The sequence below is a fragment of the Thermobia domestica genome, chromosome 14, assembly GCF_964235325.1.
Source record: "Thermobia domestica chromosome 14, izTheDome1.hap1.1, whole genome shotgun sequence".
NCBI lineage: Eukaryota > Metazoa > Arthropoda > Insecta > Zygentoma > Lepismatidae > Thermobia > Thermobia domestica.
Genome location: NC_137467.1, coordinates 63,157,929 through 63,175,685, shown reverse-complemented (window position 1 = coordinate 63,175,685; position 17,757 = coordinate 63,157,929). Strand labels below are relative to the sequence as shown.

Below are 17,757 nucleotides of genomic sequence, written 5' to 3'. Positions count from 1 at the left end.
TTTTAAATGTAAGCTCTATGTTTTCTAGAATATTTTTATTCGGTTCTCGCCTTTGGTGTTTCTCGTGCGCAATTTCTCATATGGTTAAGTTTATTCATAGTTTCTCACCTGTCTGAATTTATGTTAGATGGGTTTTATTTGATTACATTTTCCTTGCTACTATTAGCCCCATTCACTTTAATATTCGGTTTTTCTCCAGTGATAATGTACGATCTACTTAGTCCCGCTGCTTTTGCCGAAATATCAATGAATAGTTAAGCACTAGAATATTTCTTTCCTGCTTGTCTTTTTTACTATTGTTTTCAGATTTCGCACTTGTTTTATTATTATATTATTGTGTATTTAATAATTCAGTCATGTTTATATTCTATCACTTATGACTATTTCCATTACCATTTACTAACATACCTAGTATTAGAATATATTATAACAAAAAATCCTGAATATATTGAATAGTTGGTGATATTATAGATTAAATATGCGAGCACAGAATTCTACTACGGGTTATACCATCCTATTTTTCATTACCACCTATCACCAGTCAATTGACAAATCTTGACAGTTTTTTATTACTACTTTGGTACTTTTTGGGGCACGTGGCTCAGTAGTAGAGTTCAACTCCGGTGCTTGGGGTCCCTGGTTCGATCCCAGCTCGCACCGTGTGGTCTTTGTGGTGGACAAACACCGTGCTCGTGGGATTTCTCGAGGTTCTCCCGTTTCCTCCCACTTACTTCATTCCACCTTTTCATTCAATTTTCATCATCACCGTCCCCTTTAGCCTAACCGGCATAACCGTGGGACGTAAAACAAAGATTTCATTTTCTTTTGGTACTTTTGTATTTTTATTGCCTTTACTTGAAAGATGAAACTACTTTCGACAGTAGTTCCACTACCATATTAGCCTATGTTCCACCAACATTCAGAATGAAACCTTCCTTGCTTTGGTAGCAGCGAAAGTCTCAACTATATTATCAGAATCCAGTGGATGCTATTTCATTTTCGATAGAAAGAATGGAACGACTCATTGTGGAACGCAAGTATGATTTTATCAGTTTCATTGGTGAAAACCCTTTCACATGATGCGACAAATACGGGCTGTGTTATCAAAATCTGAAGAGCAGTTGCCAAATTTTAAGCCCCATTGAAGATACATATTTCAGGATATCTTGTGGTGAAAAGTCAAGTTGTTCTTTAGCTTTCTGAGCACACCTTGGTGAACGGATTAAATCCTTATAATTCTGAAATAATAATAAGCCATCCAGGTCATTCGGGTTGAACAAAGCCAAATCAGAGCAACATAATTTTAGCCTTTCCTCGCTCTCATCATTTACTGCTGCACAAAGTGGCCATAGAACACAGGAATCCAAATCTGTCGTTCAAGTCATGCATCTGAGTAAAATGATCATACATTTTTTGCCTCATCTCATCTAGAATTTCATTGATAGAGTGCTTCACTTCGGCCTGTGCAGTTAGGTTTCATTCTTTGCTTCTCCGGGCATGCATCTCCTTCTACTGTGTGTACCCACAGTTACTGGTATGTTCCATGCCCTGCAACTTTTTCCAAGTGTGGATATGATTTCCTTGTCCAGCTGAAGTCTCTAGATATTAATGGTGTTAACCAAGCTCTGTAACTGAATAAGACCCCATGCCGTAAGAGTCGCTGAAAACCAGTGGGTCACTGGCAGGGAAATGGTCGATTCGTCGCCACAGCGACGTATCGAAGAGTATCGCCAGTGGGCCGCTGGCGGCGGAGTTCCGTCAAGTCGGATAGAGATATGAAGCAGCGGCATAGTGGCGGTGCCACCACGTGACAGCGTGTACTTCATTGCAGTCCGCGCTTCTTCGATTCGCCGAGGAAGGAACGCGTCAACATCGCCGCGTGCATGCGGAAGGAGGACTTCATTTGTTGTTTACATACGGGTCTCAAGTGTAGCGGGCAAGTGGCAAGATGTGCAAATTATTTTCTGTTGATTCATTTATAAGGAAGAAGATACATTAGCTACTATACCAAATTCTTGGATATCTGAACACGAAGGAAAAGAAATTGCAAGATGGCCATCATATGCTGGAACAAAACGACGAAGACATATTATATTCCATGAAGAATCAGATGAGGGAACATGGGATACCTACGAAGTGGCAGTAAAGTACACTGATGGTAAGATTTTTAAATTTACTTGCTATACTCGCTAGAGCAAATCGAGGAAAATTGTAAACTATGCGTGGAATTGGGTTTAGAAATGTACTAAATTGTTTGCAACGTACTAGTAAGACACTAAAAAAAAGTTGTAGCCTCGAAATAAAAATATGCACATACTTCCTGTATATTGTGAATCAAATAAAGGCGAAGGGTGTAGATGCCCGACCCCCATATAGGCTACATAGTACTGTAATTTCTACTGTTTTGTTTTGAGTTTTTTTTTTTACTTCTTTCTTTCTTCTTGGAACTCTTAATTTTGAATTTCAACATAATGGTGAGTTGCCACAATGTTGTATCTTCATTAATAACCGATACATTTTTAAAAAATACGTTAGCGCCATTTCCTTAACTTAACTGTAAGAATTCTAGTTTGAAAACAGTTAAAATTAGGTTCGTTTGCTTTAGTAATCGTAAAATACAGTTTCTTATAATGCGAAAAATGGGATTTATGCTCTTGTACTTAAAAATGCAAAGACTGTTACAAAATATAGGTGATGGTAAACGCTGACACTAAGCTGCAAACTTAACGTTCAAAAAATTATATCTTATTTGTTAATAAAGGTACAACATAATGGCAACTCACACGTTATATGGAGGGTGCAAATTAAGATTTCCAAGTAGAAAAAAACTCAAAACAAAACAGTAAAAATTACAGGTCCAAAAGGTCCCCTTGAAACTCTCAGAGCCCTGGTAAAACTCTAGAAGAATTCCTCTAGTTCTACCATGAATAAAATGCATGAAATGCCATATTTTCAAAATGAAGGTTCCTTCCCACTACCATCAGGTTTAAAAATTAGAGTTCAGTTTACCAGACGGTCTACTAAATACAAAATTTGGTACAACTTTAATTACACTTGCATATGTACACAGATAGGGACTCATTCGGGCACGAGTGCAGATTTTGTTTAGCCATGATAATGTTATCAGACAAGAATGGTTTTTATATTACTGGATTGGCCCTGAAAAGTGCAATTCACAGCAGTCAATACCGGACAGCAATTGTTCGGAATACAGACATGCGTATCGGGCTAATAATATATATATATTTTTTTTTCGTCAGCAGGCAACAGTGTCCAAATGATGGATATTAGTTTTCAACATACGTTGTGTATACATCAGTGGATGTATTGTCAAGTGGGTTTCCTCGTAGTCTGATACTTAGCGCGATTGCCTTCAGTGCGCGTGGTCGCGAGTTGGGTTCCCACTGGAAGCTCACCGTGAATGGAGTGGTTCGAAACCCACTTTAAACTGTAGGTTCACGTCTTATATGGCTCTCGCTGCGAAAAAGGGACGAAATTTTTAGCGTTGCACTTGCGTAGCTGATTCCACTATAAGAAGTACACATTCCTCAAATACGAAACCTCTTTAATATTTTTGTTCCAGATTTTTGCAAGTAAAAAGTCATTATTTGCATATCTCGTTTATAGAGTTAAAACTTTTTTTTTCGTCTGCACAGTCTATGTAGTTATTAAGGATTTGGAATTGATACATTAAGTCCTCAATGAGTCTTCCTTGTTCTAGGATTAAAAAAATTAATGTTTCTCGGCTACTTGCTGAGTTAAATTTGTGTTTATAGCCTTTCTCTAACATAAGTCAGAAAGTTGATCTGTACCTTACCAGTTTGAATACTTACACAAAAACGTTGTTCGCTTGTGTTTCAGATTCGGTTGTTGACCGCAGTGGGTGGAGAAAATAATCAACAGTGTGCAAGAAATGCTCTGTGGAAATTGATGACAGACGAAGCAGCTCTCAGAGTTAACATAACTGGCAGTAACGCCAAGTTTTCCTTTGGAAAATCTTTGTTGGCTAAAATTCTTCGAGGTAAGCAAAAAAAAAAAGTCTTAAACCATTGTCACATTTTAGTATTAATTACGTCTAGTGTCTGTTAGCAGGTCCTACTGTTGATGAAAGGTAACAAAGAGATTTTTAACTAGCTTCTGCTCTGTCGTACAACAGGAGGGGGGGTGAAGCTCCCTGTAGAGGGGTAAAACTATAGAAAAACGAGCATTTTTATTAAAAACTACTTTAATGGACTGTTCTCTGTTATAAGAGCCTTATAAATGTGCAAATATAAATTGAAGATTCCGGGATATTGGTTGGAAAGGGAGGGATATCGGACAAGATGAAGGCAGAAAATGAAAGGGAGTTCCTCGAACAATGGATTTTGATGAATCGGAACGACACTTTCAAAGGTTTATCGCGAGGTCTACTTTTCGAAGAACCTTAATACTAGTAATAGTAACTCGTGTAACGGAATGAGCTTAGAAGCCTACTTCAGTGCCAGCTGTTAGCAACTATAAGGTCAACACTGCTTGTCACTGTCTGATTCAAGCGAGCGTACCCATGATAGTGTTTACAGTCGGGGGAAAATGGGAATTCTCTGAGTGTACAAGAAAGTTCGGGAGAATGGTTCATTACTGGTTTAGGCTATGAAAAATTACTTTTTGATGTTGAACGAAGAGTTCGTGGTTGGCAATATATAAATTATTTCCAGAAAAGGTGCATTGCATTTCCTAATACAATACCTGTAGATTGGTACCAATTCTCTTTCTTGTACGTTGTGTTTTCGGATACCCTTTATTAGAATACATGGATGAAAGTTTGTAATTGTTTGTGTGTTTTCACATAAGGCATAAAATAACTACTATAAAGGTTCTTCGAACAGTAGACCTCATGATAAACCTCTTATGACATTAAAAAAAATCCATTTAAATCGTTTTTAATATTTTTTCTTTTTTCCGCATGTTTGCCCCATAGTTTTTTTCTTTTTTTTACCCCCTTCTCCTTGTCCGATTTTCTTCCCCAACGATCTTGTACCTAACATAGTTTTGTGAGCATTGATGAAAATATCCTGCAGTATTTTCGAGATTTTACTTTAGCTTTAGTTCCCTTTGGGAATAGTAATTGGTTTCTCGAGTTCAAGAAGTACAGCATGGGTAAAAGCATTAAAAGAGCTTTGAAATATGCTTCATCTACCTATTGTACCTATATTAAATCTCTCCTTGATAGTCATCGGTAAGTTCTTTGGACCACTTTTAGCCAATTGCATTTCTGGTGTTATTTTGTCTGAAAAGCTCACTGGAAAGAGAACGAAAATAAAAATGAATACTAGAAAGTGATTATCTTTTACTGTTAGTTAGTCAATACTAATATTTTAAAGTGCGCCATTTTTGCTTCACTTTTGTACTTCTAAATCAAATTCTCTGCATTTTCCAGATATTGCCGCCGCTAACTTCCCAGGATATAATGTCACAACACACCGAATTATACACATTACCCAAAGGTGGTTAAAAGGTGCGGTGGACAGGAACGGAGGAAGGGAAACAAGACATCAGGTATACTTAAGCAGTATATTTTCTAACTCTTTAGGCTGTAAAACATGCATAGCTCAGAGCAGTAAAATTAGTTACTGGCCTAGTATTTTTAAAACTAGTAACATTTGTCTTATTTTATTCACCGTTTGGCTCTAAGCTTAGAGTTCTTGTTCACGCTGCATTACATTTAAGCTCTCTGTTCAAATGTTTGTATATAGGAAAAGAGTACTTACGAATATACACACGAAGATATTGGAGCAAGCTTTCGGTATAAGAAACCAGAATCATGCAGACGAAAACCCTTAGGACCGAGCCTCAGTTGAGAAGTTCCTTGTACTCTCACCGGGAATGGAACACATGTCGCTCGATTAGTAGTCGGTCATTTTACCGACTAGATTACATGTTAGCCCAAAGTCAGAAAACAGAGATTATAAATTGCTTTATTATTTTTTTAAAATAAAGAAGTTTTTCGGGGGAAGGATTTAAATGTTGGTAACTTAATTTTCTCCTTTGCAAATTTACTGGCTTATAATGTCAATCTTTTTTTTTCAAAAACTGCCCTATTCAAAGAAAAAAAAACAGCTTTTGGCACAAGGCCGCAAAGGATAGGTAGATTTCTTTCTAGCATGTATTTTATTGATGCGCGACCTATTGCACGGACTTATCTTGATAGATTGAAATATACAAATGCTGAGAAAATATCTTCTTCCCTCGCGTCACAGTTTCCCGAGTGGAGAAACCTCGGTGGTCGTGTGGTTAAACGCGTTCGATTGCCGTCCCCTGGCTGTGGGGCTCGTGGATTCGATTCTCGCCTTGGGCTTGGGTGTTGCCTAGTGTCGTGGTTGTTCTTGTGGAATGTATTAAGCGGAAATCAGTAATCGGTAATCACAAATCAGTATATGTGGTATGAGTGTGTAAGAAAGGTCGGCGTGAATATATATATATAAAAAAGTGGTCTAAGGCATAGGTTGAGTAATGCAAGGGTCACTAGTTCGATCCTCGTTTACGGGAAGATCGTTTTTTCTTTTTTTTATTTTGCTTCTTTGAACGGCCGCTACTTTGAAATTTTCTAACGGTTCGTTCTGATTTTCACACACATCTAGTATATTGTTAACCTCGACATTTTGTTCAAATATGGTGTAAATCGGTTCATAATTGTAAAAATTATGAATTTTTCGAAAGTTCAAATGGCCGCTGTTTGCAAATGTTTCATCCGATCATTGTGGCTAACGAACTCATTAATACGAAAATTTTTGTGCCAAGTTTGGTTTCAATCCGTGAAAAATTACGGCAGCTAGAGCATTTACAATAAACGTTATATATATATACATTGGAACTAAGGGTGGTTTTAGTGTCAGGGAGTCATGATCGGCAAAATATATAGAAATTTTCCGGAAGTGCCGACATGAGAGTCTCTGCAATAGGCAATTTATAAGAAACTACCTAAAAATCAGGGGGACGGGAGGGGGTACAAAGAAAACTTTCCCTAGTACAAACTAAGAAATTCTTCAAATATCTTTGTTCATGTGTCTCAGACTTTCCAGAACATGCTTAAGGAAGCTCATGTGCACAATTTCTCCTAGTGTGTAGTAAGAAAAGCTTTCTTTTCATCTTCCTGAAAAGTTTCGTTTTCGGGCAATGGTTATTACTATTATTATTATTATTTTAATGCTACGTCCTGGAGGAAGGAGTTACGTAAAGGATTAAAATATTATGATGATGATATGATGCTGATACCGAAAGGTAGCTACATTTTCTTTGCGAGCATATTCATAAAAGCTTTTTCCCCAATTTGATTTACCAATTTGCCTTTAGACACCTTTCGTTTTTCTGTATGTACATATATGCAATTTTAGAAACAGTTTAAAATAATCCTGTGGTAATAATTGTCCAGCAGTTAGTAAGCGCAGACAACAAAGAAGTATGTATTAAATGAGTCAACGAGACAGATGCACGGGTTTGTATCCTTTTTTCACAGAATACCTTCTAATTTTTCAATACCGTAGTGATAGTCTGAATTCTGGTTAGCCCTCTGTAGTTCAGTGTATTGTTGGTGTTCGTGACCAATCATGCAGGATGTAGAAGAAAGATATATTAACTCTGTATCTGTCATCACTATTTATATGTACTGCGATATTTTCCTAAGAATAACAAGACCCTTCATATAATTTTAATTCGGTGTATAATAATAAATCACAGCCATATTCGAGCCACTACTGGATGAGGCCTCTCCCCAGAGGGAGGAATTGGTTTACTGCTCCCACGCTGACCAGACGGGTTGGGAGAGGAGAGCCGAAGCTTTCACTGTGATCGTCACTATCTTCATTCATAGCAGCTCCCCAATTGCGTTACGATGCTGGGTGGGCACCGTTCCAGACCCACGCCTTGGAAACCATCGCAGCGCCTGGGATCGAACCCGGGAACCCTAAGTCCGTAGTCAGCGACGCTAACCACTAGACCACCGGAACGGTCTCTCTCTCTTTCTGAGAGAAAAAAGAGAGATTCTCACCATTCGGTTTATTTGATAATATATTTTTAGTAGTTTTACTGCTTAAGCACCAGGTTGTAATTGAAAACTAAAAATGTACTGTTTCCTGAGAAAATGGCTTCTAATCTTGCTAAATGTCTAAGTTTCTCAGAGCTTTACTTAGTTTCACCAAATCAGTGTTGAAACACTATCTTTACAATTTTAGTCTTAATACTACATTCTTAATCATTGCAGAGAAAAAATAGCCTTTTCTGAAATTCCCACGCACGATAGAACTGTACAAACCTCAGTCGTGTTCTTAAAGGTTGTAAAGCAATTTGAGAAATGTCCAACAAACATTTAATAATACTATTTTAGCCCTAACTACTTTCCAACACTTAAAATTGTAACAATACATTTCTGATACAAAAATGACAATTTGATTGCGAAAATAAGACAAGTAAATTCAGCATTGTTAATAAAATTAACTTTTGCAGCAACTCCAGTAAAATCTTATGATTTAGCACCAGTGACATCATGATTTGAAAGGGCCCATGTTGTAACAAATGAGGTCACTTATCCAATTTGCCAACCCTTTTTAACATTATTTTTCATTTCTTCGTGATTGAGATTTTAAAAATGTGTTAGTTTTTATCCCGATGTGGACTCTCATCTTTTCGTATACGTATACGTCCATGTAACGGCATTCTATCCTATTTGTTCTAGAGTCTGCAGCACTTACTGCCAGTGCTGCTGGCTTAAGTGTGGGTTTCAGACTTGTTTGGATCAACTTTTATTCCCTTAGATGATTTAAAGAAAAAGTTCTAATACACAGAAATTACAAGTAACTGGTCTTGCACGAAATTTGTTGCTAAACTATCCTTAATGAAATCTAGAGTTAATGTGTAATAGAAGCATTTATATATATATTTTTTTTTTACAGAAAAAAACTCCTATTGAGTGCAGATGCCTGAAAGTCACCACCGTGTTTTATCTTCAACTGCATACAAAAGAATAAAGAGAGAGGTCAACCGACAGTTTGAAGATATAGTGGCAAATGTTGAACTCTCTAGGAATAATGAATCAGACAGTACCATTGTTTGTGACAAAGATGATTTTCATTCCGTACAAGAAAACAGCACATGTACATCAGGACGTGATGTCAGTGTTAGTGACATCGAATTCAATGAATGTAGTGAATTAAATATTAGTGATGTTGAAAATAGTGCACAAAGTGACATTACACATGGTGACAACGAGGATAACATTAACAATTCTATGTCTGGTATAAATGTAGAAAATGTTCATCTAAGCGTTGAGTTGCGGTCGTGTGTACAGAAGCATAATATAACTAGCAGAGCAGTGACTGCTTTGCTTCGTGTTTTGCGAGTGTATGGTCATTCTGATTTACCCTCACATTCAGAAACACTTATGAAAACAAGAACAATTACGATAGAGCCTAAACAAATTGCAGGGGGATTATATTTTCATTATGGATTAAGGAGAGGATTAGCCAACGCCTTACAGTGTGATCTTCGCAGCAAAACAACTCGAGAAATATCTTTGTATATTAATGTTGACGGTCTTCCGATATTTAAAAGCTCTTCCGGACAACTGTGGCCCATTCTGTGCCTTATTCGGGAATCAATACGCAGAGATCCTTTCATTATTGGTGTTTTCTACGGTTGTAGCAAGCCAACTGATCTTAAGGCATATTTGGAGGATTTCATTTCAGAATTTCAAATTCTTTTAAAGGAAGGGTTAAATGTTAATGGAGTACAATTCACAATCAGAGCTCAGAAATGTGCCTTTATTTGTGATGCACCAGCCCGAGCTTTTCTGAAGTCAATCAAGCCACATAACAGTTATTTTGCATGTGAAAAATGCATTACGGAAGGAGATTATAATGGCAGGATGATCTTTCCTCAGCTTGATGCTCCTCTACGAAGTGATGAGTCTTTTGAACATCAGTCTCAGCCAGAACATCATGTGGGCACCTCTCCTCTCTCAAATAATCTTCCTATAGGATTAGTTTCTCAATTCCTTTTAGATTATTTACACTTGGTGCTCTTGGGTGTAATGCGAAAATTACTGAACATGTGGATCAGGGGTCCTCTAAACGTTCGATTACGCGCGTCGCTTATTAGAAAGCTTTCACAACGCCTTGATAAACTATCACCTAAGATTCCAAGTGAATTTGCACGGAAATGCCGAAGTGTACAATATATTGATAGATGGAAGGGTACTGAATATAGGCTTTTCCTCTTGTACGTAGGCCCTGCAATTCTTCTCCCGATATTGCCATCAGAGTTATATATACACTTCCTTCATCTGTTTTTAGGCATTTATGTTTTATGCCAGCCTCATTTGGACAGTGAAATGTGTGATTACGCCCAACACTTACTTCGGACGTTCATTTCCGATTGCATGCGTCTCTATGGCAGAAGCATGTTGGTCTATAATGTGCATTCACTAATTCATCTCGCAGATGATGCTAGACGCTTTGGTCCTTTGGATAAATTCAGTTCATTTCCTTTTGAAAGCTTTCTAAACAGAGTGAAGAAACTGGTTCGCGCTCCGCATCATCCTCTCCAACAGTTACTAAATAGAGTTATGGAACACGAACCACAATCACCCACATCTTATCTGGAATCTGATTCTGCTGTTCTTCTGCAAGAACATTCCTCTGGTCGGCTTGTAAATTCTATTTCAGGGCCAGTAAGACAATATAAAAGGTTTCATTGTAATGGGTTTACATTCAACTGTACAAATTCAGCTGATAATGTATTGATTCTTAGTACAAAGGAAATAGTTGTTGTTGAAAATTTTTTACGGAACGAAAATAATATTGTGTTTGTTGTTGGTAAAAAGTTTGTCAACTGCCGAGATCTCTTCCGTCGTCCATCTAAGTCGTCTTATTTTGGCATATTTAAAGTAAGAGAGCTTTCAAAACTTTCAGTGTTTCAGGTTGAGAATAATGTAAAGAAATGTGTTCTTTTGCCTACAGACTACAACAGCTTTGTATGCATTCCAATGTGTCATGAAATGTAAATGTAAAGGTATTATTGACAATTGGACTTTAAGGTGTTGTCATCATTGCGTAACGCACACAAAAATAGCTTAATTGTACTGAAATACTATAGTGGATGGATGTACTTTGCTCACAATATGTACAGATTTACGTGTCTAGAATGCGCATTTTTTTTCTAAGATAGCGAGATGCGTGCTATATACAGAGTGATTCGAACAGCGTTGTCCTAACGCTTTTTTTTCTACATTCCATATGTTTAACATGCAGATTTCGACATGTTTCACTACAGATGACATGTACCATTGGTTTACATCTGCTTTTGTCTCGACGTTTGCTTAAAATTATGTTTAATTCCGGTTAATACTAAATCTTAACATTATTCAATTTCGTGTGGGGTTATTTCTCTTTCTTGCGTTCATACACTACTCTGAACATCGTTTTTAACATTTGGACTATAGTTTTGAATTTTGGCATTACAGAGGAAATTACAAAAAGCATTATACGTTCTTAAAACAAATGGAAAGCACTGGTATTTTAAACAATGCTGCGCGATATATATTCAAGATACAATTTGTTTTTCCGACTTTACCGTAGCACAGCCAGATAGGCATATGCATGCATATGCACTTTCTACACCCGTAAATCTTGTATTATTTTTTCAGTCGTAAAGGGCCCTGCCCTTTTCTTATGGAAAATGGATCTCGGTCAATTTATTATTTCTAACTGTGCAACTGTTCCCACCCACCTGGAAAACCGGGAAAAGTCAGGGAATTCACCTTATTCGTTAAGTCAGGGAATTCCATGAAAAACTTTAAAACCTGAAAAAGTCAGGGAATTTCAATATGAGTTTATAACTTTCAAATCTAATTTTTAACGTTTTATAATGCTAAGCAGGAATTCCTTCTGGTTCATCGCAAGACGAGCCAGTAGTTTAAATTTTTTTTTAAATGATGTTACGGCGTTTAAACGGCGAATATAAATGTACATGCATAGTATGGTCCGAAGAAATAAAGTTGCTTTTTTACATTATCTGTAACCCTGGAAATTTATAAATTGTGTCCTGGAAAACCTGCAAAAGTCAGGGAATTCGTGCTTGCCAAATCAGTGGAAACCCTGTATGCACAAACGAAAGGTTTTGATGTGTAGGTAAAAAGTCTCTATGGGCACAAATCTCTAACAATTATATTTCTCGAGTTATGTGGGTTTAAAGTCACGCGATGTCATGAAAACCGCGTGATACATTATTCGTCAAAAAACTACTTCGGAGGATACAAAGCCAGTTAGTCAATGACATCAAAGCTAGCAGAAACTCATAATGGCATTGGCTAACTGGCTTTCGATCCCCTCGAAACTGCATTTTCGCGATTAATGCATCACGCGGATTGTCGAAGTAGCTTGTAGTTCACGATGCGATCACAGACGTTGCGCAGTCCCTCGTCTGTGGCCGTATTGTGAACTACAAGCACTTAGACAAGGTCAGTCCACTCACGGGCACATTACAGTTTTATTTCACGCGGTTTTTATGACATCACGTAACTGTAAACCCATATAACTCAAGAAATATAATATTTAGAAATTCGTGCCCATGGAGTCTTTTTATCTACACTTCAAGGCCTTTCGTTTGCGCATAGTTAGAAATAATTTGACCGAGATCCATTTTCCATAAGAAAAGGGCGGGATCCTTAGAATTATATTTTTCTTGTGATATAGCTTGAAAATATTGACCATTTGCACTTTTCTTTAGATTTCCTCTTGTTCTGTGTTTATAAATAAGCGTGTGTTTGAATAAAGTGAGATTTTAGTTTTAATTACTTTCTTTGGTTCTTTCCAGATTTTATGCATTCGTATATTTACTTTAAAATTCATTATTAACTTCTGTAACACTCGTAGTGATGCACAATCAATGCATTATTTTCTAATAAGACTAGTTCAATTTGCCACACATGGAGGTGAGAACTCGTGGTTCGTAAGTGCAGGATCTCTCATAATTTATATTTACAGTTTGTGCACTTTAATCTCTACAGTCAAACATTCCAGCAGGTAATAGCTTACCAACATGTATATCTTAAATCTAAAATCGAATGATGTGTGTCACGATTGAAAAGGGTTTATTTTTTAACTCTGCTTGGCAACACATGTCTTAATTCTTATCTCCTTGATGTATTTTTTACACTTATTTGTTGCTTCAACCAAGATCAGTTCAAGAAGTTTAATTGTTGAAACTTTGCATTCAAAAATAAGAGAGCAGAAGTAAATTTTTTTTAATAAAAAAAAATGAAACATCAGACAATAAAAGCAAAATATAACCTTGTGGAATTCACCATGTCTGACAATTTTAGCATTGAGCTCCTCCGTGGCTAAGCGGTTAGCGTAGGCGCCTTTGGCGTGGGAGACCCGGGTTCGATTCCCGGCAGGCGCTCATGTGGTTCGGATTCCACGTTAATCAGTAGGTCCACGTCTCATATAGCCTTGCTGCTGAAAGGGACGCTAAACTAAAATCTACTCAACTCAACTCAACAATTTTAGCATTCTCGGTTAACATTTTTATCGACAGCGACGAATTATATTTTAGAGTAAAAAATACATTCGGGAGATAGAAAGATGCAGGAGCGACGGAGGAATGCCTATATAGGTTCATTTTTGTCTTTATTGGATCTTTTTAATTGGTGTCCAACAATTCCCCAATATCCTGAATAGTATAAATAATAATTGAATTATATTTTGCTTCAAATTATGTGAAATTCTTTGTTTATCGTTAATAATTGTCAAAACTCCTTCGTCAGTTTGTTGTCCACGTCTTCGTCCCACTTGCCATTTGCCCGCCTCCTTAATTTTCCACCAATTAGCAGATCCTTTTTCTGCCAACGTGGAACACCGTATTTAGCCCAAAAATTGCCTGATGTGATTGAATTATTGTAACCATAGCTTAGAATAAAAATAAGTAATTGCTTGTTCTTGAAGTAATGGGTATTTAAATGCACTTTCTCCCATTTTTATTCATAAAGATTTTGACTCAAAATCTGCAGAAACGGAATGAAGCAATTGATATTCCTGCAGATTTTGAGCCAAGGCTGTGAAACCTCTATAAATAAAAATGAAAGAAAGTGCATTTGAATACCCATTACTTCAAGAACAAGCAATTACTTCTTTTTATTCTAAGCTATGGTTACAATAATTCAATCATATCAGGCAATTTTTGGGCTACTAAATACGGTGTTCCATGTTGGCAGAAAAAGGATCTGCTAATTGGTGGAACACAGACGTTTCGTCGCGGCGGGACCGCCGATTTCTCTCACTGATGGGCCACCCAACAGTAAAATTGGAAAAACGGAAACCGGGCCGCCCGCAAGCGTCGCCACTGACCCACAAATTTTTAGCGACGCGTCGCTGGTGGGCCATCCAACTGTAACATAACAAAAATATATAAGCGGGCCGCTGGCGATTATCGCGGCGGGACCACCGATTTCTGTCGCTGGTGGGCCACCCACCAGTAAAATTGGAAAAACGGCCACTGGGTCGTACGCGAGCGTCGCTTCCGGGCCACCACTTCTTAGCGACGAGTCGCAGGCAGCCCATCAGTGGCCCACCGGCGTTTACGGCATGGGGGAGTTTGAAACTTATATCCTGAGATTGAAGGCATTTTTGGATCCGATCAATATATGAGACATTTGCACACCAGAAATACAGTAAAGCGATGAAGTTAAATGACTGGATGCTTGCAAGAAGAAGACCAGCATCTCCTGTAGTATCAAGCGTTTAAATACAAGTGTCACGCAAATCTTCCAACGGATCAATTACTTCATCCAATTAACTAGAAAGTGCCTTTAAAGCTTCTGCTTTTGAACTTCATCTAGTGTCATTTTCACGTTTCAGATCAATCTTTACGTGATTTTGCAGCACATTCCATCGGTGAGTAGATCTAAAGAAGAATACCAAAAACGTTCCATTGCTCCCGACAGTCACCACCAGAACGTTAACGTGCGCAACATATAAACCACAAGGTTCAATGAATTACTGTTACAAAGAACAAGAATGGTCAAAGGACATATTCCGTATGAAAGTTTGAACTCCAGAATATTGCCCGGCCATTGTAGCCTGATTATCACAAGACTGGCCTCTGGAATCTTACTACCAAGTCTATCACATTGAAGTTTCTTCAATATTTCAGCAGAAATACTCCCAGCAGTCTTTCCTTCGACAGAGATGAAATCAATAAATGCTTCCCGAACTTGAACAGAATCACGTTGTATGTCAACAAATCGAATGATTTGTGACAAGGGTTCCATATGAGAACAATCAGGAGTTGAATTAAATATAATGCTGAAGTATTTTGATTATTGAACACTTGTTTTCTTATTGAACATTTTCTTCACTCTAAATTTGTGGGCTGAAATGTAAATTCATACGCCAAATAACAAAAACAGAAATAGGGAAACCAGCTAAGCAAAAGGGTTTCGCTCGCTGAAAAGTCCACTTGTAAAGGACAAAAGAATAAATACAGAAGAAAAACAAGTGAATCAGCGACTATAGCGTCTGCACCAAAGAGATTTTAAGTAGGAACACAATGCTAGTACTCTAATAAAGCAATATATACGTTGAGCCCTTCTTTCCGCCCTTCTCTAGAACTGATATATGAATAAATAAATAAAATAAACAGTGATAATTTAGGAAGCGGGCTAGCAGACGTGGCCCCATTACTTGCATCATAAGACCTTAGAATGTACATAGCACGTCCAGAAAGTAAGTTCCGTTTCAATTTATATTCGCTGCAGCGCTGCGATCGCAGTTCCGCACATGCGCGGTAGACGCTCTGTATCAAGAAGAAGAAAGGTGCGCCATTTGGAGATCGTTGTCAGTCACGTACGCTTTGTTGTGCTTGTTTACAATGTCGATGTTGATTGAAAATCCCGCCGCTTGTGAAATCAGAGCGGTGATTCGTTTTCTGAATGCAGGTTTACAATTAGTGCTCTCGGTATGGAATTTCCCCAAATCTCACGATCACTAATAAGAAATTGTTACCAAACAACTGAAATTTCGTAAACTTTACTCACGTTGGGTACCAAAGATTCTTACTGAGCAACACAAAACAAAACGGATGGGTAGTGCACTTCAGTTTTTGACCCGTTATGATGAAGGCGGCGAAGAAGTTCTGACACAGGTAGTCACAGGAGATGAAACTTGGGTTTCTTACAACAACAATGACGACGAGCTGAAAGAAACTGTTTCCAACTGGTTGAAGACACAGGCGGCAAACTTCTATGAAGAAGGTATACAAAACCTTGTGCCACGCTATGACAAATACCTGCAAAATTTCGGCAGTTATGTGAAAAAGTAGTTTAAGAGTTGTAGAAGTTTGTGCAATAAATATTTTTTTCTGTATTAATTTTATTACCAAACGGAACTTACTTTCTGGACGTGCCTCGTAAACAACACAATATACTTTGACTTTCATTATATTTTAATCTACACTCAGGTTTTCCTTTAAATTTCTCTGAGGTTATTGAACAGAGTGAAACTTTTATTTTATTCATATTTTAATCCACATACATTTTTTCTTTAAATTTCTTGGGGCCTCAAGAAAGTAAAATTTTTATTTTATTTATTTTTCACCTACATTCATTTTTTAAAATTTTTTGGGGGGCCCCAAGAAAGTGAAACGTCTGTTTTATTTTTTCGCCTGCATTCAGTCTTTTCCTTAAAATTCTCTGGGAGGCCCAAGAATATGAAACGTTTACTTTATTTTTCACCTATATTCAGAGCTTTTCCCCAAAATTTCCTTGGGAGCCTCCAAGATAATGAAACTTTTATTTTAATTATTTTTAATCTACAGTCATTTTTTTATTATTTAAATTTCTTTCGTGTACCAAAGAGACAGATGCCCGAAGCCTGTAGTTTGTTTAGCTTATACGGAAATCCAGCACTGATTAGCTTTAATAGACAGACATTTCTGTTGGATTTGGTGTAATATTGATTCACAATTAATTGCATTTATTTTAGGGAAGGTGTGGATTATAAACCGTGCCGGCCATTGTACGGCTCATGCTAACAAGGTTCCTTACTAATTTTTTTTACCTACGGTCGGGGGCCCCCACAAACTGGAGTCCGGAGCGGGGGCATCGCTCTCCCCGCCCTTACGCCGCCACTGCATACCTTTATTGTATTTTTCTTTAAATATCTCGAAACAAACAAATATTCCTGATCACCTTGATATAATTGAAAGCATAACAGAATTACTTCTGCCCAATTTCTTTCTTCCTTGGCTTCAGGACCAACTCAGGGCAACGTTTCGAGACATTTCCCTTATTAAGGAATGTCTAATTAGTTATGTCGGAGTTGAAGAAGGAAACAATGAGTAACCCAAATAAGGATAATCTTCTTATTCAGGCCTTTGTATCTGAAATAGTTTTACATGGAGTACGTATTTTCAAGTAGCTCACAGTGTTTGTGAAACATCAAGTATGCGATAGGCGTAGCATAGATTAGTGGTTATCCCATTGTGTTCGTATCTGAGCTGGCCGAGTTCATACCCATAAGACCCAAATTATTTATTATTCTTCAATCTTAAGTTTAGTCTGTACTCAATGTGATATACAAGATCTTCTGCTGTGGAAAAAGAACGGCATCTTCTATTTCCGTCATTGACTTGAAATTCGAGTAGGTCTGTGAGCGGAGACAAAGATTTACAAGTGTATTTCCATTAATTGTTTAATATTTGGTATTTACAGTTAGTTTCAACTTTTCTGTA

General features: G+C 37.4%; 1 protein-coding gene across 1 annotated transcript; it reads left to right on the top strand.

Moving 5' to 3' along the window:
* Positions 1 to 1,791: 1,791 nt before the first annotated feature.
* Positions 1,792 to 12,820, top strand: LOC145669847 (uncharacterized). Its single transcript, XM_081738193.1, has 4 exons — positions 1,792 to 2,158; positions 3,862 to 4,021; positions 5,417 to 5,535; positions 8,925 to 12,820. The coding sequence occupies exon 4, from the start codon at positions 8,948 to 8,950 to the stop codon at positions 11,030 to 11,032; it is 2,085 nt and encodes a 694-aa protein (XP_081594319.1). The 5' UTR covers positions 1,792 to 2,158; positions 3,862 to 4,021; positions 5,417 to 5,535; positions 8,925 to 8,947; the 3' UTR covers positions 11,033 to 12,820.
* Positions 12,821 to 17,757: the final 4,937 nt, after the last annotated feature.

Coding starts and splice junctions, on each gene's coding strand:
- LOC145669847 (XM_081738193.1), top strand. CDS start 8,948: ATGCCTGAAAGTCACCACCGTGTTTTATCTTCAACTGCATACAAAAGA.